The sequence below is a fragment of the Artemia franciscana genome, chromosome 1 (genome assembly GCF_032884065.1).
Source record: "Artemia franciscana chromosome 1, ASM3288406v1, whole genome shotgun sequence".
Taxonomy (NCBI): Eukaryota; Metazoa; Arthropoda; class Branchiopoda; order Anostraca; family Artemiidae; genus Artemia; species Artemia franciscana.
In genome coordinates this window covers 62,472,619-62,500,081 of record NC_088863.1, presented here as the reverse complement: position 1 = coordinate 62,500,081, position 27,463 = coordinate 62,472,619, and the positions used below count along the sequence as shown (strand labels likewise).

Below are 27,463 nucleotides of genomic sequence, written 5' to 3'. Positions count from 1 at the left end.
CTCTCATGTCGTAGATTTATATTTCTGTTAATATGATTATGAAGTATAGACTTGGCATTTATATAACCTTTAATAACGAAAATATTATTTTAATTTTTGTCCAGTTAATTTTTTTTTATTTAGATACTTGTATATAGAGTCGGATTATCTTATATTTTTGTTTTATAAATATTTACTTTCTTATAGTCTGCATCTGTGCCATGGAAGTCAATATTTACTTCGCTACCATTTTATGCTATTCTGTTTTGCAATATTGGTCATAATTGGGGATTTCTGATCCTGCTTACTGAGCTCCCCATTTACATGAAAAATATTTTTGGATTTGACATCAAGAGTGTAAGTATTTGGTTAATACTTTCAAGATTTTTTTCTAAGAAATTCGAAGGAAAATCCAAATCAATACTTCAAATTTGTCTTGGATCAGAAATTCGTATTATTTTTACTCCACGAAACGAAAATTACTAGAGTTACGATTGAAAGAGACCGTCACACTTTATAAGCCCTGTAAATTTTTCAGGGCTGGGATTGTCTGTCAGGTTTTGAATTTTTGTTTGCGTGTCTATGCAATCATTTGAATTGAAGAAATTTATAATTTGTTGAACTTGAAAGTTGAAAATTTCAATATCCAACTATATATATATATATATATATATATATATATATATATATATATATATATATATATATATATATATATATATATATATATATATATATATATATATATATATATATATATATATATATATATATGCTTAAAAAAAACTAAAACCAAAAAAAAATTGAAGTTATGCTATGATAACAGGCATTCACGGGTCCAAGGCTTGAGCATTGACCTTGTAAAGGTTCGGCCCTTGTTTATGAGGGCCGAAGTTCCAGAGGTCCCTGAACAGAGGCCCAAGACTGCCTCGATCAATCTTCAGCTACTGTGGGGTTCCACTGATTGCCTTCTACTAACAAGGTTTAACCTTTAAGTCTAGGTTGGTGTAGTTAAAACATCTGTGCCTCATTACTATGGCTGCTTATTAGCTATCGCAGTACGGTGGTAATGGTACTCTTCTTTAGAAACAGACGATTGAGTGTTGTCTTCTCTGCAGTGAGGATCGCTATTTACAAAGCAAAACTTTTAGGTCTTACGGCACAACAGCGATGACAGTCTCATTTTAATAAGAAAGATTCAGACCACGCTATGCTAAGGATAAGAGAGAAGTTTCGAATATGTAATTCATAATACGATATGTGTTCAATATGCGTTTGTCACAAAGAAATGTTTTTAAGTATCATAACGATAGCTAGGATACCCTCCTTCAGAAATCACAGTGTAGCGGTTATAAGACTCTCCATTTAAGAAGAAGGATACAAGTTGAACCTTCTCTATGGTAAAGCTATTGACCTAAGTAAGCACTAATGAAAGTTTTTACTTTGATATATATAATGACACTTGAGCTAATATGTAATTAAATTAAAAAAATGACCTATGTGATTGTATGGATGAGTAGGGTTAAGGCCTCATTCAAGTGCTGGTCTATATTAATCACTAATTTAGGAAAACAGTCTTCCTTTTCTCCTTCTGTCTCTTTTTTTTTTTTTTTTTTTTTTTTTTTTTTTTTTTTTTTTTTTTTTTTTTTTTTTGTGTGTGTGTGTTTGTGCTGTAGCATTGGTGATTTCTCTTTTCATTATATATATATATATATATATATATATATATATATATATATATATATTATAAACGTGTCAAAATGAAAAATGAAGAGCAAAGATACTCGTGGTTAGAAGACATGCGACACCGATTATGTGATCGAGTCAAAAATGTAAATAAAGAGCAAATACACACGCAATTAGAAGAACAGTGGCAGCATGTAAAAATGAAAAATGAAGAGCAAAGACACACGTGATTAGTACACATGCAAGACCGAACATGTGAACGAGTAAGTGACATTCAACCTGGACATCTGCAATCAAAACATGTCCTTCATGTTTTGATGAGGATTTGGTTTGGTATTTTGACATGGATAAGATCATCAATGTATACCATACCTTTATTAGAGAAAACCTAAGCCCGGCAATTTGTATTCATACCTTTGAACATTGAACCTATTTGAACAGTTTGCACCTAGACTAGATAAGTCGTTGGAAGAAAAAGAAGTTTTTCTCCCAGCACCTAAACAATTAAACTAAACAAAGGTGGTTATCAATGCCTACCCCATCTTTAAAAAATAAAAACCTGTACTAGATAAATCGTTTGAAGAAAGAGAATGTTTAGTCCCATCACCTGAACAATTAAAGGAAACAGAGGTGGAAAAAGTTAAAGGTCCAATGAAAAAAACGTAATTTTACAAAGGCACTACTTCTAATTTAAGGTCCACTTGGACGCCATGACATCAAGAAAAGACTCACTTCCGCAAATAAGGTAAAAAGTCAAGCAGAATTTCCATCCATATAAATAATGATACCCCTTTCGTCCATCCAAATTCTGTTGTAGAAATATTATTAAAAACTCATTAAGCAATTCTACTTTTGACTATATGTTCTAATTTTGTCCTAAATTATAATTAAAATCGTAAATACTAATTCTTAAGCAAGAAAACTGAAGAAGTCAGACTTTACCACCAATCAGTATACATTTTTTTTTTCATAGCAATTTTATCGTGATGCGATTTCCGGCGAATGCAGGGTTTCCGGAGTGACCAAGAAAATGATTAAGAATAAAAGTATTCTTCAAGCGAAAGCAGGCCAAGAAATTTTTTTCAGGCTAAATCGTTGGCAAGAAATTGAAGGGGGAGGGGGAAGGGATTTCCAGCAACGATAGAACTTCCAGGAAGGAATTTTAGACAGTTGGTTGTATTTTACGTGAGAGGAAATATCCACGGGGGAGTTTCCCGTAAGGAGGGAGATTTTTCATGGAGGATAAGCCTGATTTTATAAGAAACGGCCAGAACCTAAATTTAAAAATACAAGTTTTTGAAGTGAAAGTAAGGAGCAACATTAAATCTCAAAAATACCAGAAATTATTCTATATGTGAAGCGGTTGTCCCGCTCGTCAATGCCTTGCTCTTTACACTAAGTTTGACTGTTTGTGCCAGTTTTTTAGAAACGACTCTTGAAACATAGGGGTCATTTAATTAGAATATAAAGGTTTTGTGAAAGTTCTAAAAGTCCTAGCGTAAAGAGAAAGGTATTGAGGAAAGAGTCAATCTTTGTGTATAGAGAATAATTTCTTTTCGTTTTGGTTTTTGATGTTGCTCCTTACTTTTAGTTAAAAAAAAGTTTTTTTTTATTGGTTAAATTACTTTGCGCTGGATTCGGGACCCCTTGTCTGAGAGGACGCGGGTTCGAATCCCGGTGTACCCAATTTTTCGGTTTGGGACAGGGGTCAGTGGCGTGACTCTGTAAGCTTAGTCAGAGTCGACCCAGCTCTAAATGGGTACCTGGAAAAATCTGGGGAAGTTAAACAGGATGGGTGTGCAAAAGCAGAGGTTGGCTGGCCCCCAACCCCCCATTGCACTTCTTGGCTGAAGGGCCAAGAAACGGAGATCAGCACCGCCGGTACGGACTGTAAAGTCTAATGCCGTATCCTTTACCTTTACCTTTAAATTACTTTTAGAGACTCATTCCCAGTAAAAATTCATGTTTCAATTTTCAGTCGGTAAGATTTGATTTTGCCAATTTGTTATATTTTGCTGCAGTTTGGCACAAGACCTTTGACATCATCAGACACCCTACCATTTGGAATACGTTCATTGATTACAAAATGAGCGCGACTATTAACTTTAGTGGAGATGGAGCTGTTACAGCTACTAAGCGCATTCTCGGTTGCAGAAGTGTCAGGCTTGGAAACAGTAATTATTTTTCGGTTACTTTGGGTACCCTCCAAATCAACAGTTCTTCAGCTGGCACTACCGCACTTGATCTTGAAAATTTTCCTTAATTCCATTTTAGTTAGTTTATTTGGTTCACTATCACAGAATGGGACGGTTTTTGGATTTGTTCAGCAGGTATTTTAGCAAGTCACTGATGTTCTTTTTGTGAACTTTTATTCCATCAAAATGTCCAGTTTGCCTGTTTCCATGATTTTTCCATAATTGCATATTTCCAGTTTGCACTTCCATAATTTTGAATGCGGCAATTACTGTACTTTTGAATGGAGATGCAGAATAAATTTGCTATGACTTAATAAAAAAGAGGGAAAGATATAGCTAGAAAGAAATGGGGAGATAGCTGCATTTAGAAAGACAGAGAAGATGTGCTTAGTATCTGAAATCGGGGTTGTTCGTTTCTGATTCCAGTGTTAGGGGGAAAATACAGACCGATGATTGCATGTTAGCACATCAGAGAGGGCACCAGTGGGGTTATTACTTTCTAAAATGGTTAGGATAGGAAGACTTAAGCCATTAATTATTTAATAGCATAAATCTGAAAACAAATCTTTTATCATCTATAACCTCAACCCGAGTTGACTGGGAACCAAATACTTGAAATCATAAGAATCAAAACTATATTTATCTTTACATAAAATATCCATGGCTGTTATAACCAAGAGATACACAGAAAAAAAAAATTCCTAGGAGTCTCTTTTTGGACCCAAACTAGGAACTTTTTATGGCTAAGAAGTGATTTAATTGCTGAAATTACCAAATATCACAAAGAGCTCCTTTACCTCTTATATTCAGCCTGATAATATAATGCTCACTTTTATTTGTTGGTATTATGCGGTATAAATTTCGGTAAATTTATATTCCAAAAAGCATTCAAAAAAGCACTGGATCAACTACCAAAGACCTAATTTTAGTGATAACCATAAATTTTAATCTGTTTTATTTCAGAATTCTTTGATTACTTCATTCCCTTATCTATTATCATGGTTTGCAAGTTTGGCTGCAAGTCCACTGGCCGACCTTTGCAAGCGAAAAGGATGGATGAAAACTATTTGGGTGCGTAAAGTCTTCACTATGTTTGGTATGTACAAGTTCTTTTTGTTTTTGCTGATATTTCTGGATTTTTTTTCAGTCAAAAGATATTTTATAAACTACGTATGATTTATTGTTATTTTAGAAGTATCTGTTGATGAGCAGATACCAAAGTTTTGTCAGCGAAAGACGAAAACGTTTTCAAAAAATGATGGCTAAAATCAAGAAATCATGTCTCACATAGAAATATTGAAGTGATTAACCAAAGACACCAAGCACATTTTAACTAGGCGCTATTTTACTGTTCCCTCGTTTCAAGATATAGAACTACATTCTTCAAAGAAAAGTAAAGAGCTATATTAAGACTCAAAATGAGCACCAGTTAAATCACACAAAAATTCAAACCTGAAAACTTTTACAATTTAAATTATATATGGTCAACTTGCATTCTTACAAGCATAAATTTTTCAAACCTCAAACGAAAAGAGCTCAAAATGACTGATGAAATTAAAACTAATTATTACAGACATCACCAAAAATATTAGGGCTCCCACTTGAGTCAAAACAGGCCATCTTTGGTCCACTGTTTATACAGACTAAAACCGATTTCATGGTTCTGATTTCAGCTAGGGGTGACATATCTACCTGTCCTTAAAAGGAGCAGTTGTAGTAAAAAGTTTTGGTGGGAGTAGTCTTGTAAATGGAACTGAATGGAATAGCGACAGTAGAGCCTATTTTAAATTAGCTATATGTGTAATTTGATGCCCTTACTCCCGGAACTGCACGCTTCATGTTCCCTTTTATGTATTTTTCAATGCAATTTGACCGTTTTGGTTAAGGCAACTATCTTGATATATTGACCGAAATCAATGCTGGGAAACAGAGTGGCTGAAAACAAAATTAAGGGTACACTCTTATCAATTTGGTTTAAAAAGGGCACTGTTTTCTATAGAATGAGTTACTACTTAACCTGCTGCGATCAATTGTTCTATGTGAGGTGGCTGTGGCAAAAAAGCTGAAAATTCCTATAATTTCCATTTATATTAATTATTTCAAACAAAAACAAACATCTATATAGAACAAGAGCTAAGAGCTCATATGGCACTTGTGACGAGGCAAGAAGAGCTAAGAGCCAAGAGCTCATATGGTATGAGCTCTAACAAAATTCTAAGAATCAAAAGATTGATTTAAAAGAAAAATCAGAGGTTTAATGCCGGTCAGGATTTAAAATAAGAGCTCTGAGTCAAGATGTCCTTCTAAATATCAAAATTCATTAAGATCCGATCAACCACTCGTAAGTTTTAAATACCTATTTTTTTCTAATTTTTCCACTCCCTTTCGCTCCCCAGATGGTTAAATCTGGGAAAACGACTTTATCAAGTCAATTTGTGCAGCTCCCTGACACGCCTACCAATTTTCATCGTCCTAGCACGTCCAGAAGCAAAATCACCAAATCACTGAACCCCTCCCCCCAACTCCCCCAAAGAGAGTGAATCCAGTATGGTTATGTCAATCACGTATCAAGGACATTTGCTTATTCTACCCACCAAGCTTCATCCCGATTCCTCCACTCCAAGAGTTCTCCAAGATTTTCTCCATCATCCATTCGATGTGACGAGGCTGGGATAAAAAATAAAAAGATACAAGGAATGATGCATCTTTGTCTAAACTATCTTTGTCTTAGTTTGTGTCAAAGTTTTAAAAACTACAATTTTATTTCATTTAAGCAAAGAAACTTTGATAAGAAATTTTAAGGGACGGCGCCTTTATCTACACTCATTTCTTCTTTTTTTTGCATCCGTCCCATCGATATCCATTTTAGTTTATACACATATAAATTTTTAAAGAAAGACATTTTTCCAATGAAAGTAAAGAGGAAAAGTGAAACTTCAAATGAACAAAATATTTAAGCAATATATTTTTCAAATTTGTGTTCAAACAAAGTGGTATGTGATGTTTCTATATATTCGAAGAATTCTGGAAAACTAGTCCTTAACTCGAATTACAAAATATATGTAACAATAGAGGATTATATACAGAAAAAATTAGTAAAAACTTAGAAAATAGTTCTTAAAGTTCTCAATACAATTTTAACGGCCATGGAATCAATAAATTTTACACACGATTTTGATTCTCTAAAACAACTAAAGAAAGTTTAGTTTTCAAGAATGGTTTTCCAGAAACTAGTTTTTTTGAAGTCCTCAAATGTAAGAAGATATTACGAGCCAGTTTACTCGAGACAGTGTTATAGGGATATGTCGCATAAAAGCAAAGTAATGATTTGCCGAACATGACATATTGGACAATATTAAGATGCTCTGAATTCTTTGGATTTTTCTTTGTGCTGCTTTTTTCTATTTTTCTTTTTCTTTATATGTTCTAGAGAATTTAATTTTTTTTTTCTTCCATTCATAAGCGGGAGTGTTGAACTGCTACTACTTCTATTGTTAGTCCACAACTTCTACTAATTTATTAAAATTAAATTAAAATATGATTAAAATATTATTAAACAATCATATTTAATTATACTATTATTAAAATAAATAGCCGAGTTAAACTCAAAATGAGCAGAAATTAACATGACTAGCGCTGATAATCCTCATGCCTTCTCAAGAAAAGATTATAATTTACACTTTACTGAAAAACAAAAGAACAAATAACCATGGATTGACAGTTTAATTGACATATACAGATATTTGTTCCTTAAAAGTTTGAAAAATTTTTATTTATGAAAGTAAAAAAAGTGAAAACAATTAAAATGCATTTTGTTTTTAGCAAAATGCAAATCATGTTCTGGTCATGAGAAGGCGTTGGGGCTAACAGCCCTACTCATGTTAAATTCTGCTATTTTTTAGTTTCACTCGGCCATTCATTAAAGTTCTTGTTTGTTTTGAGTTTTATTTATTTATTGACAGTGGTTTATGGTAGTTTTACGCTTTGTAGATTATTTAACTTTATTTCTGCTCGTTTTTGCTAGATAGGGCTCTTTACTTTTCATTGAAAATATGTTTTGTGGAAAAGGGTTTTTATTATGCATTTGGGACATGTAAGGTATATACAGAAAGGGTGATCGTATAAACTTCGGAGAGGGCCCATTGGATTGGTGATCTAGCCACCCATTTCCCAATACATATCCTATAAGAATTTTGAGATGGCCATTTTCTTCAACATAACTGATAGGTCAGGGAATTTTGTCTTTAAGGATGACAAATCCACCACAGACGTCAGGATAAGGGTTGTAAGTTACGCCCTGGGGGCATATAAGGTTTATATAGAAAGGGTGATGAAATAAAATTTAGTGGGGACTCATTCGATTAGAGATTGGAAGGGCTAGTGCCCCTTTTATTAGTCAAAAGGATGGGAAGGTAACGAGTCCCCCCCACGCACATCAACTCCCAAATATATATAATCAAAAATCTTGAGATATCCATTTTGTTCAGCGAAGTTGGGAAGTCTGGAAATTATGTCTTTGATGATGACAGCCCTCTCCCTCCCCTCCAGCCTTCAACACAAGGGCTGTAAGTTATGCCCCGAGGGCATATATATTTTAATGGAAAGGGTGGTGGTGAAAACTCCAGGATTGACTTGTTTGATTGAAAATTAGATGTTCTAGTGTCCTTTTTATGAGTCAAACTGATCAGAGGGTAGTTGCTCCCCCAGTGTCGTATTTTCCACAAATGCATCCAATAAAAGTTTTGATATGATCATTTATTACAACCTACTCCAAAGGTCACATAAAAAGTTCTTGGGGTTGACAAGACCCCCCAGAGTCTGGGGGTAAGGGTTGTAAGTTATGCCCCAGGGGCATATAAGGTTTCTATGGAAGAGAGAGAGGTCGTTTGAACTTTAGAAGAGGCTTATTTGACTGGAAATGTATAGTTCTAGTTGTTTTTCAAGAGTTTAAAGTGATTGAGAGCAACTAGCCCCCCTTGACATACTCTCTTCCCGAAACGCATTCAGTTGAAATTGAAAGATAGTCAATTTGTTACCAATAGTCAAAAATTATGCAACTATATCTTTAGGTTGGACACAATCCCCCAGACCGCATGGGCAAGGGTTGTAAGTTATTCCTCAGGGCATAAGAGTTTTACCGAACGGTTGGTTGCATAAGCTTTGGATCGGATGGATCTCATTTGATTGGAATGCGGAAGCTTTAGTGCCCTTTTTAATAGTCGAAAATGAATTCAGGACCATCAGCACCCCCTCCCAAGCCTATCATTCTCCAAAAATATATCCAATTAAAATTTTAAGAGATGTATTTTGCTCGGCTTTGTTGAAAAGTCCAGTAATTATATCTTTGGGGATGTCAACCTCCCCACAGTCATCAGGACTAGGGCTGTAAGCTAGGCAATTCGTTCACTGTTTACACATGGTATGGCATGGCATGTTATTTAGAAAGATATGCATTTGCGATTTTCAAAATGGCGTATCTCAAGAATTGATTTGAGTATTAAATTGGAACTTACAAAGAATGCTGAAAGGGGAAGATCGTCTCACCAAAAGGCAATAATTGCACACATCAGTTAATACTATTGTTACTACAATATTTACTAAAACTGCTACTGCTACTGGTATTGCAACTACTTGTAAGTTTAAGAGCACTGAGACAAAAATTTCAAGAATTATACGAAAATACAGGTTATCAAAAGGACATACCAGCAATGCCATAGTAATGGCTAGTTCTATTAAGTTGAAACTTCAAGGACTGAATGAGAGGGATGTTTTACTGACCAAAAGGCAATAATTTAATACTAGCAATGCTAGTAGTTCTGCCGCTGTTCAGTAACTATACTAGTAACATCAATACTACCACTGTGACTACTGTTAAAACTGTGCCTAAGGGTATGAAGGTTAAATTTCCAAGGAATTTTGGGGGTGAAGGTGAACTGAATCACAACATGTCGTCTGTATGCAGGATGCCAAAAGGATGTAACAGCAATATCTTAGGATCAGTCTGCTGCGTGAATTTAAAAAATTGGAGTTTATTGTGAGAGATGTTGAACTAAACAAAAGAAAATATTTGCATCATAATACTACTACTTTCATTGCTATTACTGCCACTAAAGCTGAGGCTACTGCAATTAATGCTACAGCTATTACTGCTACTACTGCTCTTAAAACTAAGGATATTAAGGCAAAAAGTTTGGGAACTAAATCAAGACACACTATGCCCACACAAGTTGTCGAGCAGACGCATCAAAAATGCTTCAGGAACGGTTGATAGATTTAGATGAAACTTTCAGCGTGTATTGATGGGGATGTTGAAGAAACCAGTGTTGCGTATACTGCTACTAATACTGCTATAACTATTGCAACTGCGCAGGCTAGGGCGCACTTAGGCAAGTAAACTAAGGGCACAGATGGCATGTTGTGATTCAGTTTACGTTCCCCCTCAAAATTCCTTGAAAATTTCACCTTCATAAGCTTAGGTATAATCGTAATAGTAGTCACAGTAGTAGTATTGATTTTACTAGTAAAATTATTGAATAACGGTAGTACTACTAGCATTAGGAGTTTATTGTCTTTTGGTCTGTAGAACATCCCTCACATTCAGTCCTTGAAGTCTCAATCTATTAGAAATAGCCATCGCTATGACATTGCTGGTATGTCATTTTGGTAACCTGATCTTCGTATACTTCTTGAAATTTTTGTCTCAATGCTCTTAACCTTACAAGTAGTTGCAATACAAGGAGTAGTAGCAGTTGTAGTATATATAGCAGTAACAGTAATATTACCAGTAGTGTGCAATTATTGCCTTTTGGTGAGACGAAGTTTCTCTTTAAGCATTCTATGTAAGTTCCAATTTAATACCCAACTCAATTCTTGAGATGCGCTATTTTGACAATTGCACATAGTGTCTTTTGATTTAGTTTGAATTTACCTTCAATACAGTAATTAAAAGACTGTCTTGTAATAGTAGTGGCGGTAGTTGTAGTATCATCAGTAGCATGCAAATATTGTCTTTTTGATTACATGCCTTATCATTTCCTAAAATTTCCAAATTAAATATACTCAGTTATTTTTGTGTTACACACTTGTGACAATCCTTATAGCCTACACATAACGTGTTTTGACTTAGTTCAAAACTCCCATCAACACTCTCTGAAAGGCTCACTTCAATACTCTTTGACTTCTTGGAAATTAAAGTTATACCTTTTTAAATATACCATATGTAAACAATGAACGTTTTACCTAGCTTACAGCCCTTGTCCTGAGGACTTTAGGAAGGTTGACGTCCCCAAAGAATCACTGGACCTTTCAACAAGGCTGAACAAAATAGACCTGTTAAAACTTCAGTTGGATATATTTTGGAGAATGGTAGGCTTGGGAGGGGGGACGGATGGCCCTCCATTCATTTTGAATTTTAAAAGGGGCACTGAAAGTTCTGACTTCCAATCAAATGAGCTCCATCCGATCAAAACCTTATACAACCAACCGTTCCGTAAAAGTCTTATATCCCCCAGAATATAACTTAGACCCCTTGCCCATGGGGTCTAGGGATTGTGTCCACCCTAAAGACATAGTTGCATAATTTTAGACTATTGGTAACAAAATGACTATCTTTCAATTTCAACTGAATACGTTTCAGGAAAAAGGATGTCAGGGAGGAGCTAGTTGTCCTCAATGACTTTAGATTCTTGCAAGACAACTAGAACTACACACATCCATCAAATGAGCCTATTCTAAAGTTCAAACGAACCCCCTCTCTTTCATAAAAACTTTATATACCCCAAAGCTTAACTTACAACCCTTACCCCAAGACTCTTGGAGGTCTTGTCAACCCCAAAAAACTTTTTATGTGATTTTCGGATTATTTTGGAACAAATGATAATCTCAAAATTTCTATTGGATGCATTTGTGGAAAATACGTCATGGGAGAATGACTGCCCTGTGATAACTTTGACTCATTAAAATGACACTTGAACATCTGATTTCCAATCAAATGAGTCCATTCTAGAGTTTTTACCACCACCCTTTCCATAAAAACAAATATGCCCTCAGGGCATAACCTACAATCATCCTTGCGTTGAAGGCTATGGGGTGGCTGTCATCTTCAAAGACATAATTTCCAGACTTCCCAACTTCGCTGAACAAAATTACTATCTCAAAATTTTTTATTAGGTGTGTTTTGGAAGTTGATGTGATATAGGGGGGGGGGGGTCAATTACTTTTGACCAATAAAAAGGGCATTAGTCCTTCCGATTTCCAATCGAATGATCCCCCACCAAAGTTTATATGACAACCCTTTCTATAAAAACCTTATATGCCCCCAGAGCGTAACTTACGACCCTTAGCATGACGCCTGTGATGGGATTGTCATCCTTAAAGACATAATATCAGGATCTTTCAATTGAGTTGGGGAATAAGGCCATTTCAAAATTTTGATTGGATGTGTTCGGGGAAACGGACGGTGACATTATTAGTCCAATGGGCCCTTTCCAAAGTTTAGACGATCACCCTTTCTGTATATACTTTGCATGTCTCCAGGGCATAGCCTACGACCCTTTTTCTGATGGCTTTGGGGTGGTTGTCATACTCAATGACACAATTTCCAAACCTTTCAACTACGTTGAACAAATGACTATCTCCAAATTTTGATGGGATTTATTTCAGGAAAGGAGGGGGTGTGAGGGAGGTGTTGGTTGTCCCCAGTTTCCAATCGAATTAGTTTTTTTGAAGTATCTACGGCACCAAAGGCCTTCTAAAAGAAATTTATCAGATGTATTTCGAAGTCTTTATCAGATGCTTTTTTCGAAGTCTTTAAGACAGCAAACCTATCAGATGCATTTTGGAAAAAATAAAAGGTATCTGCCCTCTCTGCCTTTCTAGATCTTAAAAAGGGCACTAGAACTTCTTATTACTAATCCACCAAGCCCTCTCCGAAGTTTATACGATCGCCCTTTCCATATATATATATATATATATATATATATATATATATATATATATATATATATATATATATATATATATATATATATATATATATATATATATATATATATATATATGTATATATATATATATATATATATATATATATATATATATATATATATATATATATATACAAATATATATGTATACATATATATGTATACCTTATATGCCAGAGCGTAGCTTTCAACCCTTGCCCAGAGGGCTCGAGGGGGGTCTCAAAGACATAATTTCCGAACCTTTCATTTAAGTTTAACAAGATGGCTATCTCAATGTTTTTTAATGTGTTTGAGAAAATAGTGGGCTTGGAAGAGGAGCTGGCTGCCCTCCAGTCACTTTCCACTATTAAAAAGGGCACTAGTCCTTTCAATTTCTAGTCGAATGAGCCCTGTTCGAAGTTTTTACGACAACAAAATCCACCTCAAAAAGGCCACCTCAAAATTTCTATTTTACACATTTCGGGAAAGTACAAGCTGTGGGGGGCACCTCTCATCACTCTGAATCTTAATAAAGGCACTAAAACTTCTGATGATCAATCCTGTGAGCACCTTTCGAAGTGAATACGATCACACTTTCTATATTGAACTTTAGATGCCCTAAAGGCTGTAGGGGAGTTCTCATCCTCAAATACATAATTTCTAGATTTTTCAACTACGTTGAACAAAATTACTATTTCAAAATTTTGAATGGATGTGTTTGGGGAAATGGTGGGCGTGGGAGAGGTGTTAGTTGGCCTCAAATCACTTTCAACTATTAAAAAGGGCACTAGCCCTTGCAAATTTAAATCGAATGAGCTCTTTTGTTTCTACGACGAATAGTTCGATACGAAGTGCCCTGGTCCAAAACCAAAAGAAAAACAAGAAAAAAGCATTGTACCCACATCATTCTTTACTCAGGCAGCGCTATTGCGCTGCTAATGATAAGCCAAAAAAAATTGAAATATTATTTACATAGCCAATTAAAAATACAATATTAATTAAAAACAAGCAGAAATAAAATTTTAAAACTTATTCCACGATTTTTTTTCGACTTTTGATTTCAGTAAAGGACAAATTATTTTCTGGCCTGTAGAATAGGGTCACGGGCCCTGCTCTTCTTTGTGGTGGTGTCTGCTCATTTTGAGTCTGACGTTTGAGTATATAATTCCTTTCCTTTTGCATTCCATTTGCTTATGATTGTCATTTATGGTAGGTAGTTCTATCCTTGTAAAATGATGCTACTGATCTACTTATATATCTGATCTACTTAAATACTGATCTACTTATATATCTGATCTACTTAAATACTGATCTACTTAAATGATCTACTCATGTTTGGCTTAATGTAGGTTTTTACTTTTGCTTGAAATATTTTTCCGATTTTTTTTTTTTTAAATTAATTAATTAAACTTAGACTGATGCCCAATCCATATCATAGTCACATCTGTCGATTAAAAAAAGCCAAATTTTACTTATGCCATGGCATTTTTCTTGATTTTAGTGCTACACTTGTATTTCAGAAATGGAAAATTAAAATTGCAGGAAATTAATTTACAGAGTTTGCACGCTCGTTTGTTCCCTACTTCTTTCTACTAATACTATATTTTCTTAACATTTGTTATTTTATTATCAAATATAAAATACCACTGTTCCCATCTTTTCAGTTTTAATGATTATGTCTTAAAACTCAACTCTGATTCAATGATTTAATCAAGATTCAAATCAAGTTTCTGATTCGGTCAATAATTTTATGCTTGAAAATTGAAAAATGTTCTATTCGAGAACATAATTGGCACTGTAATCATGCGTAATTTTGATTTCACCGACATGTTTGGCTATAATGTGGCCTTGACATAAAACTTTAGATGTTGATGAGAACCAAACTTTTCAGGCACAAGCTGCCCAGAACTTTTACCCCAATTATGCCTAACTATCCTTTAGAAATGAGCTTCGAATCCTGAGCATCGAGCTAATATTTTCTAGTGGTTTAAAGTCCAAACTGAACCATGTTACAAAAAATTGAAACTGTTTTAAAAGCTTATTTATCGATAAAATCTAAAGAGCTGCTTGACCTACCTCGGTTCTAAGTTCAAATTTTTGCACGTCATAGTTAAAATCTTTGCTTCATTTGTTACGTAATTTACATCTATCCTTTTTCAGGGCACTTTGGACCAGCTCTTACCCTTGTGGTTGTTGCATTCTCTGGTTGTAACTTAGCATTGGTCATTGCAATGTTGGCACTGGGACAATCTTTACAAGCAGCAGTTTATGGTGGATGGTTTATCAACCATATTGATCTTGCTCCCAACTACTCAGGTACTGTTCTCATATTTTGTGTTCGTTTATGTCAGAAGTTAGAAGCTTTTTCATTTCATTTCATGTAATAGACTACTTTGACAATGATAATATAATTTTCCTACTGTTCCCCTTCCACTTAGGCTTCATTGTCTATAAGAAAAATTATAAGGTATAGTGAAGCTAATCGTAGCGTTTGTGAAAATTTCAAATTTATATTATAATTTGCAAAAATACTTTGGGTACTCTTACAAAGTAAACCGTTCTCCAGGAAGTCAAAGTCTTTTTACGAGTTTTCGAAAATGTTCCTTTAGCTGTGGTGCGCTAAAGTGTGTTAAGTGCATAGTTCGTCCATTGAAGCTATTCTTTTGAAGTTACATTCTCCCTCTCCCCTCCAAACATCATAATTCAAAAAAATTCCTATACACGTGCTATATGGGCAGAATAAATAACTTAAATACTTTTTTTCACTCTTTTTCTAACATTATTTATTTCTTAAACACCAAAAACAAGAAGAACAGTAGGGAATTTCTCAAGACAGTGGGAAACAAATTAAAATGAATATTTCTACCCTGTGTCCAAGGGCCGTCCTCAGCAATGCCATAATATATAAGAAGACAAAACTCACATCAGAATAAAATCAATAAAACTAAGAAGAAAATTTTTTCAAAACAGTCCCAGCATCCTTACCTCAGCGAAATTCAACCACGACTGACAAATAAATTGTGATGAAACGAGGCAATTCATTGAAATGACAGAAAATGATCTAAAAACACTTTCTTAATGCCAATCTTGCCTTTTTTGGCTGCTGATCTGATAGGTCTATTGGTGACAGGTTCTGTGATAATATCTATTGGTGTTTTATAATATTTTGTAAGGTCATTTTTAATCAAATATGTGTGTAGAGCATTTAGTGAATATTCTCCCAAGTCTCTATTGAAGGAAATATTATTATTCAGTTGTGCGTTATATATTCTGTTGTGCGTTAGTGGTTCGTAGCCTGTAAGGCCTAGCAACTCGGAAAGCTTAACAAGAGATACCTAAATAGGAAACTTTCAGCATAGCGGAATTTTATAATTGGGGTATGAGAATTATATGCCATGAAAAGCCCCACCAGGGAGTGTCCTAGGGGGCATGAACTAATACAGGGAGTAGTTTTTTCTTACCAGGATTGACTTGGGAGTTTCTATCAACCTCCTCTTTTGGTGCTGTTTTTCCTACACTCTCATTTCCAAGAGGTTGGGAATTGCTCTATGTGATGGTTTCCATAAATGCATTTTATTTTTGTGTAAATCATCTGTATTAACTATTTAGTTCAAGAAAAATAAATTATGTAGATAAGAACTCCTCATGAAAAGGATCAGTACGAGGGAGTTTTTTCTTCCCAAACTCCCGTCCTCATTACCTAGGTTTGTTTTCTTTCTCTCTCTCTCTCTCTCTCTCTCTCTCTCTCTCTCTCTCTCTCTCTCTCTCTCTTTCTCTCTCTATTCCGAAGTTCCAATAAAAGACCGAGTTCAATTTTTGTTCCAACTTTATTTCTAGTCATGATGCTACATAATAAGTCAGAATGTTCATTAAGGTGCAATAATAATATAACTTTAGCTCTGAGGGCCTTTTCAACAAGAATTTTCGAAATTCCAAATCTGAAAAAAGAAACAAGCATACATGCGCTGGAACTTTTCTTTTTTTCTCAATTCCTTTTTAACAAAAAAAATTGAATAGTTCTGTGTAAGGTCTCCACATAATCCAAAAGCTAATCACTAGACCAGAAGTTGAATGGTTTTTAATTAGGTACTTTTACATGCCTCAGCTTTTGAATAGAAGGAATAATAAAAACAAACATAAAACCTTCAAAATGTAAAAAAGAAAATTATTTAGGATGTATTTTTGTTTTGTTAGAATTATTTTTTGTTTTGTAAGAATTATAATTGTTTTGTGTTTAGAATTTCTGAAATCTGAGGATACATTTTCGTTTTACAAGAATTATTTTTTGTTTTATTGTTTTACTTTTTTGTTTTATTAATTATTTTATTAATTATTATTTAATTATTATTTATATTATCAATTATTTTTGTTTTACAATTTTTTTTGCCTAATAGATATATCTTTATCGGAACCTCATAATTCTTTTTGTCCTACACAAGAAAATTGAGTAAAGTATTATGCTCATGGTTTCTATAGATCTTGCTTATGCGTATGCTAATGCTCTCTCTGCTCTCTATATACCTTTTCTTCTTTTCTCTTTTTTTGTCCTACAAAAGAAAATTGAGTAAAGAATTATGCTCATGGTTTCTATAGATCTTGCTTATGCGTTTGCAAATACTCTCTTTGCTCTCTATATATCTTTTCTTCTTTTCTTTTTCTTTTTGTCCTTCAAAAGAAAACTGAATATAGTATTATGCTTATGCGCATGCTAATGCTCTCTATATCTCTTTTCTTCTTTTCTATTTCCTTTTGTCCTACCAAACAGAACTGAATGAATCCTTTGTTTATGCCCTGATCGATCTTTGACGCTAATCAAACAGTTCGTGGTAACGAACTGTAGTAAGGAGCGACCTGGCTCAATAGTAACCAAAACTCTAAAAAATTGAATTTTGATATAAATAGCTACATCAAAAGAATCGCATTTTAATGCTGATTTTAAATATATAAGTTTCATCAAGTTTAGTCTAACCCATCAAAAGTTACGAGCCTGAGAAAATTTGCCTTATTTAGGAAAATAGGGGGAAACACCCCCTAAAAGTCGTAGGATCTTAACGAAAATGGCACCATCGGATTCAGCGTATCAGAGAACCCTATTGTAGAAGTTTCAAGCTCCTATCTACAAAAATGTGGAATTTTGTATTTTTTGCCACAATTCTACTACAATTAAAAGCTTTAGCGTAAAGAGCGAGGAATTGCGGAGGAGACAACCCATTTCATATACGGAGTAATTTCTGTTCGTTTTAAGTTTTAATGTCGCTCCTTACTTTCAGCTAAAAAAATTAGTTTTTTTATTTAATTACCAAGTAAACGACTAACTTTAATATGTAATATTGAGGGAGTTTTACTTATACTAAAGAATAAGGATAAAGATCCTCCTGAGCCATTGCTATTGAATAGGGCGTCGAATCGACGTTTCAGTAGCTGGGTGTTTTTTACAGGGACAAGTAGCAAACTTGCCAGCCAACCTTGCTGCAGCGGGAATCGCTTCGGGTACTACGCATTGCCAAGCAGATTTAGCTAGTATAAGTATTTCGCTTATACTTGCTTTTGAAAAAATCTTCGTATCCTGCTTACTGAAGAAATCTAAATACTGCAAAAATAAAAATGCAAGCAAATTCACTTTTATATAATAGCTATGTAACCATTGGAACCCAATGCTAATTTAAATTCAAATAAATGTTTTCTTTTTTGTATCTCTTTTAAACCTGTTAAACCAAAACAAAACAGCTGTTTTTATAACCAAGCCGAAAGCCTGCTTTAATTTGTGACAATGATATAGTTTTACTTATCCCAACTTTCGAACACAATTAATATAATTAGATAGAAGATTATGGAATCTCTCCTGTTAAGTACACATTTGATAGACTGATCATTGTTATTCTACTTTTTCATATATGAAAAAAACATCTTCTAGGATTACTCTTTGGAATAACAAATGGATTGGGAATAATACCCTCATGGTTCGGACCCCCTCTGGTTGGAGTAATAGTTCAAGATAATGTAAGTATCAACTGTCAATTTATTTTACAATAAGGGGAATACCACGAAGCCCCCCCCCCCCCTACAGTATTCGTCCCAATAGCCTAATCCAAAGAAACCAACGTGACCATGTAATTCTAAACTTAACATCTGAATCGAATTGAAGCAAATTTACCTCTACTCCTAATTCGAGGATTCTGGCCCCTAGAAAGGTTAAACTTTCTTATAAGTTAATAAGAAGGTTCAAGATGAAAATTATAGCTTTATTTAATTTTTTGAAAATGTTAGAAGGGGTGCAAAATTAACCTAAATATCACCTGTAATCTTATTATACAGTAAGGGGAATACGAAGGACCCCCCCCCACTTCAGTATTCTTTCCAATAGTCTAATCCAAAGAAAACAACTTGCTCATATAATTTTAAACTGAACATCTGAATCAGAATGAAGAAAATTTACATATACGCCTAGTTCCAGGATTTGGGCCCTTATAAAGGTTAAACTTTCCTGTAAATTAATATAAATATCCAAGTTGAAAATCAGTAGTTAGTTTTTATTTAGTTTTTAAAATATCAAAAAGTGTTGCAACATAAGATTTTTTCGCAACATTTATCTTGCTTGACTGACTGAAACTTTTTGACTAAATGCCCTCCAGACTTGTTTCCGTATTCTTTGTCTGTCTTTCTGTTTCTCATTGAATATGATTTTTTATTAGCCACATTAATTTTTGCTCTATAAATCTTTTAATCGAATTTATCCACTTAATGCAAACACCCAAGACACGTAGTATTATATTATTTAATATTTTTCCAAAAGGTCATAGTTACTGGATTGCACCAAGAGAGCTAATGTGCCTATTTATTAATAAAAACTTATTAATAAAAACTGTTTAAAAATAGTAGATAACTATTAAATAAACAAATTTGTTGCAATGGCGCCCTTACTGCTACAATTACTGCTACCACTACTCCTAGCAACTTACTGTAGCATCAAGTCATCAGAGGAAAAGACAGTTGTGTGTATTCCTCCTTCACTTCAATATATTTAAAGCTTATTTTTCACCTCTTCCATGATGTTTTAGCCGCGTTTGGATCCTTTCGCGTTTGGATCCCTATTGCTTATTTTTACCCCGCATAGGATAACTTACAATCTTTGTGATGCCATGCGTAGAACATGGTCAAGCCAGATTTTGTTTTTTGTAGCACTAAAAAGTAGGATCAAAACCATATTTTTGTTAATATATACTGTTTTAATAAAGTCAGTCAAACAAGCTCTCTCTTGGCTGTGGTTTAATGTTGTTTTAAAACTAGCCAGTTTTAGTATTGAGTAACAGTAGTAACAGCATAATAAGTTTTACAAGGCGCCTATGCCTTCCAGATCCAGACAGTTGTTTTTAAACTTCTTCAAGACACTGGTGCTTGTTAACAGGGTTTGTTTATTTTTGGTTGTTACGTAATAGGGAATGTTTACTAGTGTTAAGGATGGCGCATTCTAATGGGACTTGTTTCTTCAGGGCCGGTGGGGAATCCCCACTTTTAAATGAGGAGGATACACCTGTGGAATATTAAACAATACTTTAATTGTTTTAAATCTCTAACACGGCATTTTTTTTCTTTTTTGAGGTTTCATTTAATTTCACGGCGTTTTTATAAGGGAACCTTTATATTCCAAAGATTTTGTGTCAAAATTAGGATTCCCCCTCAGTGGAATAGGGTGCTAACCAGTTGGACCTTGAAAGTCTATATACAATTTTGATTCGGCTAATATATTTCACAAAATTACCTATTGCACTACAGGAGAATTTTCTGTATTCGAATTCTAGAATGATTAAATGAATTGTGTGATCCCATATGGCTGCTATAATTGACATGCAGAGGCGAAAATCGATTACTAGAGATCACTTAAATTTCATATTCACTCGTTTGTTAAGTAATACTTCATAGAGTGTTATCTAATGCTTTATAGCGCATTTCTTAGTAATAGAGTCTCTTACTCTATTAAAACCTGAATGTGGTACCAGAAATAAAATAAAATTGAGAGTACCGTTATGGTTAGAATATGGTACATCTTCATACATAATCAAAAGTTTTTCTGTTCCTCTTCACTACACAGAATTTAACACTTATATTAGAGGCTGATCTTGAACAAACAAAAACCGCAGTTTGAAACATTGATTGCATATTTTCATTGATGTTCAAACATCAACGTCTTAACTTTAAGTTCATGAAAAGTGAAGATTTTTTAAATAAATAATTTTATTAATTGCCAGTGCAGCATAATGTACCAGCCTCGATGACACCCTCTGGGGCACATTATCACACCTGAGGGTTTTTTAACATGTTCTTTCAAATTCATAAACTAAAAAATGACCATTGTTTTTATTTGAACAGCGGAAACCTGCCATTTCATTATTAGGTTGTGATGATCCTTGACAATCCCCAGCCTTTGACACTTAATGGCAAACATTCGGCACCCTCTAGCAGGCATTATCACAAATGGTATTTCTTGGGCATTTTTCTGCACAAATATTCGTTTCTCCTAGAATCGATCGTTTAAACTTAATCCAAAAATCATCATTAGTGTTTCTTCTGGTGACTCCTAACAATTCAGGCCAGCGTGGCATAATATATCAGCTCCTATGACACCCACTTGGAGCATATTATTGCACCTTATGGTTTTTCAACCTTTTCCTCAGAAAAATAAATTTACATCTAAAACTAACTATTGTCTTTATTTGAAAAGCGGAATCCTGTCATTTCATTGTTATATTGCGATGTTCCATGCCAATTCCCAGCTATAACACTGAATGGCTGAAATACTGCACCCTCTTACACCCTTAATAATTTCTAAACTATTTTTACACATTTTCTTAATAATAAATTATGCTTTAACTTCGTTAGCTCGTGGTTTTGGTAAGCACACCCTTTCATGGTGCCCAAAACACACTTCAAGCCACCATGACATTATGCGGCTTCCCCCCCCCCACCCACGTGGCATTCATTTGGCATCTGTCATCATATGTACAGAATTTCCAATCCTTTTCCTACAAAAAATTTCCCGTTTATCTAATGATAACTTCTGCATGTAAACAATGAAAAACTTTTATAATATACAGTCCTTGCCCTAGAGTTGTAGGGGGATGGAATCCTTTAGATGACCTTTTGACTAGTTCGAACAAAATGAAAATTTGAGATTTTTAATCAGTGTTGAGGAGAGGGGTGACTTAAAAAGGAGAATGACGGGGACGTGGTACTCCCTAATCACTCTTCAATATTTCATCAGGGTACCTTGAAAGTTCAACTTATTGCCCTCAGACGTTCCTTAGATATTACTGATGTTCCTTTTTGAGATCTCGCAAGCACATAGTGTGTTCTGGTTGCATTTTGCATCCCTGTCAACGCTTCTTTGAGGTCTTACCTTAATATCCAGAGTTTTTTGGGAGATCCAAGATCAAACATTGATATTTTAACACTGGGCAGCTTGCATAACTTACAAAACTTGCCCTGGGGCTTAGGGGGTTTTGTCAAACGTGGAGACACAGTTACTGGACCTTTGGACCATTTTAAAGAAAATGGTAACCTTAAATTTTGATGGGATGTGTTTTTGGGGGAAATGATACAAGGGGGACTAGGTTCCCTTCAATGACCTTGAATCTAAAAGAGCACTAGAACCTCTTATTTCCAATCGACAGACACCCTCAAACGTTATTTCGATATTACTGACACGCCCCTTTGACATACATAGTCTTTTTTATTATGTTTGGCATTCCTCTCAAAAGCTGGGGGGGGGGGCAATGTCATCCCTGCAGACATAGTTATTTGACCCTTAGACTATTTTGAAAACTATGGCTATTTAAAAAATTTTTTGAATGATTTTGGTTGGAGGGCAGCTAAACAGGACATGGGAAGGAAGCTACTGGCCCTCAAACACTTTTCAAAATCATTCTCAATATGTCCTGAAAGTTTAAACTTAATACCCTCAGCCGTTCCTAAGATATGGCAGATACTCCTTTTCGATAAAATGAATGCAAATACTACCACTTCATTTAGTTTAGGATATCCCTGAACATTCTCCAAAGTTTCAGCTTAATAGCTTTAGCTTTTTTGAATGCACCCAGAATCAAACAAATCATCTTTTCGTAATGAATAAATCTGCATGTAAACTAAAAGAAAACTTTATAATTTACATATCTTCTCCTAGGGCTGGGGAGGTGGCATGGTATCTCCGGAGGGTACCTATTAGATGTTTTGACTAGTTTGAAGAAAATGAAAATTTCAATCAGTGTTTAAAAGAGAGGGTAGCTAAAAATGGCAAGGAGGGAAGGTTCTCCTTACCCTCCAGCTACTTTTCAATATCCATCCAACATACCTTAAAATTTTAACTTAATATCCTCAGCCATTCCTAAGATATTGCTAATAATCCCTTTTGAGAACCAGTAAGCACATAGTGTGTTTTGATTCCGTTTGGCATCCCTTTCAACAGTTCCCAAGTTTCACCTTAACAACCAAACTTTTTTTGGAAACCCAGGATCAAACATCCCTCCATTCCGCATAAAACCTGATACATTAACAATGGGCAGGTTATACCAGCCACTGCTCCGGGGCCTGTGTTTGTGTTTGTGGGGGGTTTCAATCCCAGAGACATTGTTATTTTGACTTTGGACCATTTTTTAGCAAAATGGCTATCCTAAAATTTTGGCAGTCTGCATTTAGGGGAAAAAGAGAACAAGGGGGCTAGTTTCCCTCTGATAATTCTAACCCTTAAAAGGACGACTAGAACAGTCCCCTCAGGTGTTTCTTAGAGATCGTTGATAAGCCGTTTTGACAACATGCATACATACCGTGGGTTTTGATTGTGTATAACGTGCCTCTCAAAAGAAGTGAGGGGGAGGGCTTTGTCATCCCTATAGGCATAGATACTAGACCTTTAGTCTGTTTTCAACGGTCTGGCTATTTTAGGATTTTCACCAAATGTTTTTAGAGAAATTGCGGCTAAAAAGGGCGGTGGGGAAGGTGACCCTTCACCCACTTTTCAACACTCCCTCAGCATGTCCTGAAATTTTCAACTTAACACCCACGGCTGTTATTAAGATATTGCAGATCCTCCTTTTTGCTAAATTGGACACACATAGTGTCTTTTAGTTTAGCACACCCCTGAACATTCTCCAAAATTTCACCTTAATAACTTTATCCTTTTTGGATGAAAACGGAATCAAATATTTCTCCTTTCTTAAATGATAATTTCTGCATTTATAACAATGGGCAAGCTCAATGCTTTAAAATCTTTTCCCTGGGACTGAGGTGGTCGTGGCATCCCTGCAGACATAGCTATTAGACTTTTTGACTAGTTTGAACCAAAAGAAAATTTTTAATTTCGATCAGTGTTAAGCAGAGGGTTCACCTGGAAAAAAACAGGGGGGAGGGGAGGTGACTCCCTCCAAATCCGTCTTCAAGGTTTCTTCAACCTACTTTGAAAGTTTCAACTCAATACCGTCAGCTGTTACTTAGATACTGATGTTATTTCATTTTGACAGCTGAGCCTATCATTAGCTATATGACAGCTTTCATTAACCTATGTAGTGTATTTTGATTGTGTTTAGAAACCCCCTCAAAAGCTGTGGGTGGTTATGTCATTTCCATAGGCATAGCACTTTGACTTACAGATTATTTTAAACAAGATGGCTATTTCAAAAATTTGATTGGATCTTCTTTGAAGAATACTACTAAAAAGGACATGGGAAGGGAGCTGAGGTCTCTCCAACCACTTTTCAACTTCCTTCTCAATATATTCTGGAAAATTCAACTTAATACACCTCAAACGTTCTTCAGACATAGTACATCCCTCCTTTTGATAAACAAAGGGTATATAGTACATATTGATTTAATTTTACATACCCCTTAACTTTTTCCGAAGTTTCATATTAACAGCCTGATTTAGTCTTTAGATATTGTTGTTATTCAATTTTGACAACCAGTAAGAACATTTTGTGACTTGATTGTTTTCGGCATTCCTCTCAACTTTTTCTTACAATTTCACCTTACTACAATAACTTTTCTAGAAACCTAAGATCAAATATGCCCTCTTTTTCAAATATAAATCCTTAAATATCAACAATGGCCATTTAGTATAACTTACAGCCCTTTTCTTGTGGTTGTAAGGGCCGTCAAACCTAGAGGCTTAAATATTTAACCCTAGGACTATTTTGAACTAAACTGCTTCCTAAGTTTATACGACAACCCCTTCCTTATGAAGGGTACTTGAACGAAAAAAATTACTTTGAAGTCTTATGGCTCTTTACTGTAAGCAATGCTATTCGTATTGCTTTGAAAATGAATAAAACGCTAAAAAGAAAATTTCTTTGGTCTACTAATAAAACCATTGGACAAATAAATTTCACATAGTTGAGGACGAAACTTGGATACAAAAGAAAAATCTGAAAAACTAGAGTTTGTAGCATTTAGGACAAGAGAGACAGCAAACCTCTATATAGGTACTTGGCAATTGCCTAAAACCCACCATTTTAAATCTACACCATTGTAAAGGTTTTTGGCAAAGAGGAAAAGGTTGAATATAAAAGTTTTATTAATGCCAAAAAGCTGTTTTTCTAGTTTTCTCAAGCTTATGATTACACTTAGATAATATCATATGACAATTTTTGGAAAATTCAGAAGCTAAGTCAGAATTTCGCTTCCTAAGTGGGTTGGAACCAACAAAGTTTGGCATCAATCATATAATTTGAAATACAAACTAAGTATTTTCGTACAATAATCTTTATTCTTTTCTTTGTAGCAAACAATCGAAGCATGGCGTTTAGTGTTTTTAATGGCTGCGGTAGTGTTGGGAGCTGACGCAATTTTCTTCTTATTCTTCGGATCGGCCACCGAACAGCCCTGGAACAAAATTCCGGAAGAAGACAGTGAAATAGGAAATATTAATGAACCCCAAGAAAAAGGTATCATCAACGAATCAATGAGTGTACATTCCAGTAGCGAGGACTTAAAAAAGGAGCATTGACTATCCCCTTTAATAGGCGTATGTACCAAATTTGCATTTTATTAGTCATGTGTCAATTTATTCTTATGTTATAAAATAAAATTTCATTTTATGGTATTTTCAATTTCTTATGTTTTCCTTAAGATTAGTTGTAAATAAGATGAAAGAGGCTGGAGCCGAACTCTGACAAGCCTGAATATTCATTTTGGAGAATATTCGAGTACTCAGCAGATATCACGTTGGTTTCCGAATAAAAGAGCGTGATTGTGTGTATTACAGTAATATATCATTTTGTTTTTAAGTTCCTATTGGTTGGCTGGTAAAACATGATTAAAATCTTTTTTTTCTCAATTTCTTGAAAAACCCGTAAAAATACATTCATACCTCCAGAAAAATCCACGAAGTCAAAGGGACCTGAAGAAGGAATACCCTTTCCCTCTTCCCACATTCTTTGAACGCATTTTGGAGATAAAGATATATAGATAAACATCTCTTTAATAGTTGGAAATAAAGTTCTTGGAGTGAAAGGGGTAAAAAAAAAACACAGACTAATTGTATTAAACACATAATAAATGATGTGGAAAATAAAAGAACCCTAAGATATAAAGGAAGAACGGGCCCAATTGTCGGGTAGTATAATAAAGTTCCTCATTGCTTTATACCGGCTTGGGTGTTGGAAAGCTCGAACTATTCGAGCTCAAACTTATCGAACATGTCGAGGATCAGGTTTGCTGTTTAAAGTCGTGTTATGTCTTTCAAAGTTGTTAATAATGGTTGTGAATGGACTTTCCCCTAAATTTGTCCCCTTAAAACAAGTTTTTTCAGCTGAAAATAAGAAGCAGCATCAAAACTCGAAATGAACAGGAATAATTTCGTGTATGAAGGGGCTCCCCCACCCGTCAATACCCTGCTCTTTGCGCTAACCTTCTTAGCACTTACATAAAAGCTTCCTAATCTAATTAAACGTCTTTGTGTTTCAGGAGTCCATCTTAATCGGACAAACACTCAAATGCTAGTGCAAAAAGCAAGGTATTGAGGAGGGAGGCAGCCCCTTCATATACGGAAAAAAATTGGTTCATTTTGAATTTTAAGGCTACTCCTCACTTTTAGTTGAAATTTATTTTTTAATTTAATTTCTGGTTGTTTTTTAAATAATATTGGTAAATCTGGCTCATCCTCCATGAAACATTGCTTGATTTAAAAAAAAATAAGTTCAGTAATATCTTTATTTGTACACTATTAAATTGAAGTTTTAAATCAGAAATAATTTTATTCTTTTCTTTGATTTCATTTTCTAATATTACTTTTAACTAAAGTTCAATGTTGTAGTAATATTGCTTTTTGTATTTTTCCATTTTTTACATTTCGTGACCATTGAATATAATTATCGCACATTGATGTTTTATTATTAATTAAATAAAGTAATTAATCTTTTCATTAATTAAATTTCAATAGAAATTCACATTGAGTGTTAAGAAAAAACCATAAATAAACTAACTGAATTTTCACTTATTTTAATTTTTTCACACGGCGAAGTTCACCAATCTTGAATAAAAATTTACCTTGTCACAAATGAAACGTGTCTTAGTATCCCACTTCTGACACCAATTTGTTGGCGACTAATTTCCTATTCCAATAAAGTGTCCAAATACGAAAAAATCCCTTTTATA

The 27,463-nt window shown here is 34.5% G+C and overlaps 1 protein-coding gene and 1 long non-coding RNA gene across 2 annotated transcripts; one reads left to right on the top strand and one right to left on the bottom strand.

Annotated features, from left to right (window-relative positions):
- Nucleotides 1-160: 160 nt before the first annotated feature.
- LOC136032510 (sialin-like) lies at nt 161-25,910 on the top strand. Its single transcript, XM_065712817.1, has 5 exons — nt 161-336; nt 4,824-4,956; nt 14,984-15,139; nt 18,738-18,823; nt 25,590-25,910. The coding sequence occupies exons 1-5, from the start codon at nt 304-306 to the stop codon at nt 25,812-25,814; spliced, it is 633 nt and encodes a 210-aa protein (XP_065568889.1). The 5' UTR covers nt 161-303; the 3' UTR covers nt 25,815-25,910.
- LOC136032525 (uncharacterized) lies at nt 14,983-27,463 on the bottom strand. The gene is made up of 2 exons (XR_010618742.1): nt 27,356-27,463; nt 14,983-15,271 (listed from the first exon to the last, which is right to left on the bottom strand). It is a non-coding gene; the product is annotated as an uncharacterized LOC136032525 (long non-coding RNA).

Bases quoted from the DNA above. Each gene is read 5' to 3' on its own strand.
- LOC136032510 (XM_065712817.1), top strand. From the start codon at position 304: ATGAAAAATATTTTTGGATTTGACATCAAGAGT. The intron at 4,957-14,983 runs GTATGTACAAGT...ATCCTTTTTCAG, and splicing joins TAAAGTCTTCACTATGTTTG to GGCACTTTGGACCAGCTCTT. The intron at 18,824-25,589 runs GTAAGTATCAAC...TTTTCTTTGTAG, and splicing joins GAGTAATAGTTCAAGATAAT to CAAACAATCGAAGCATGGCG.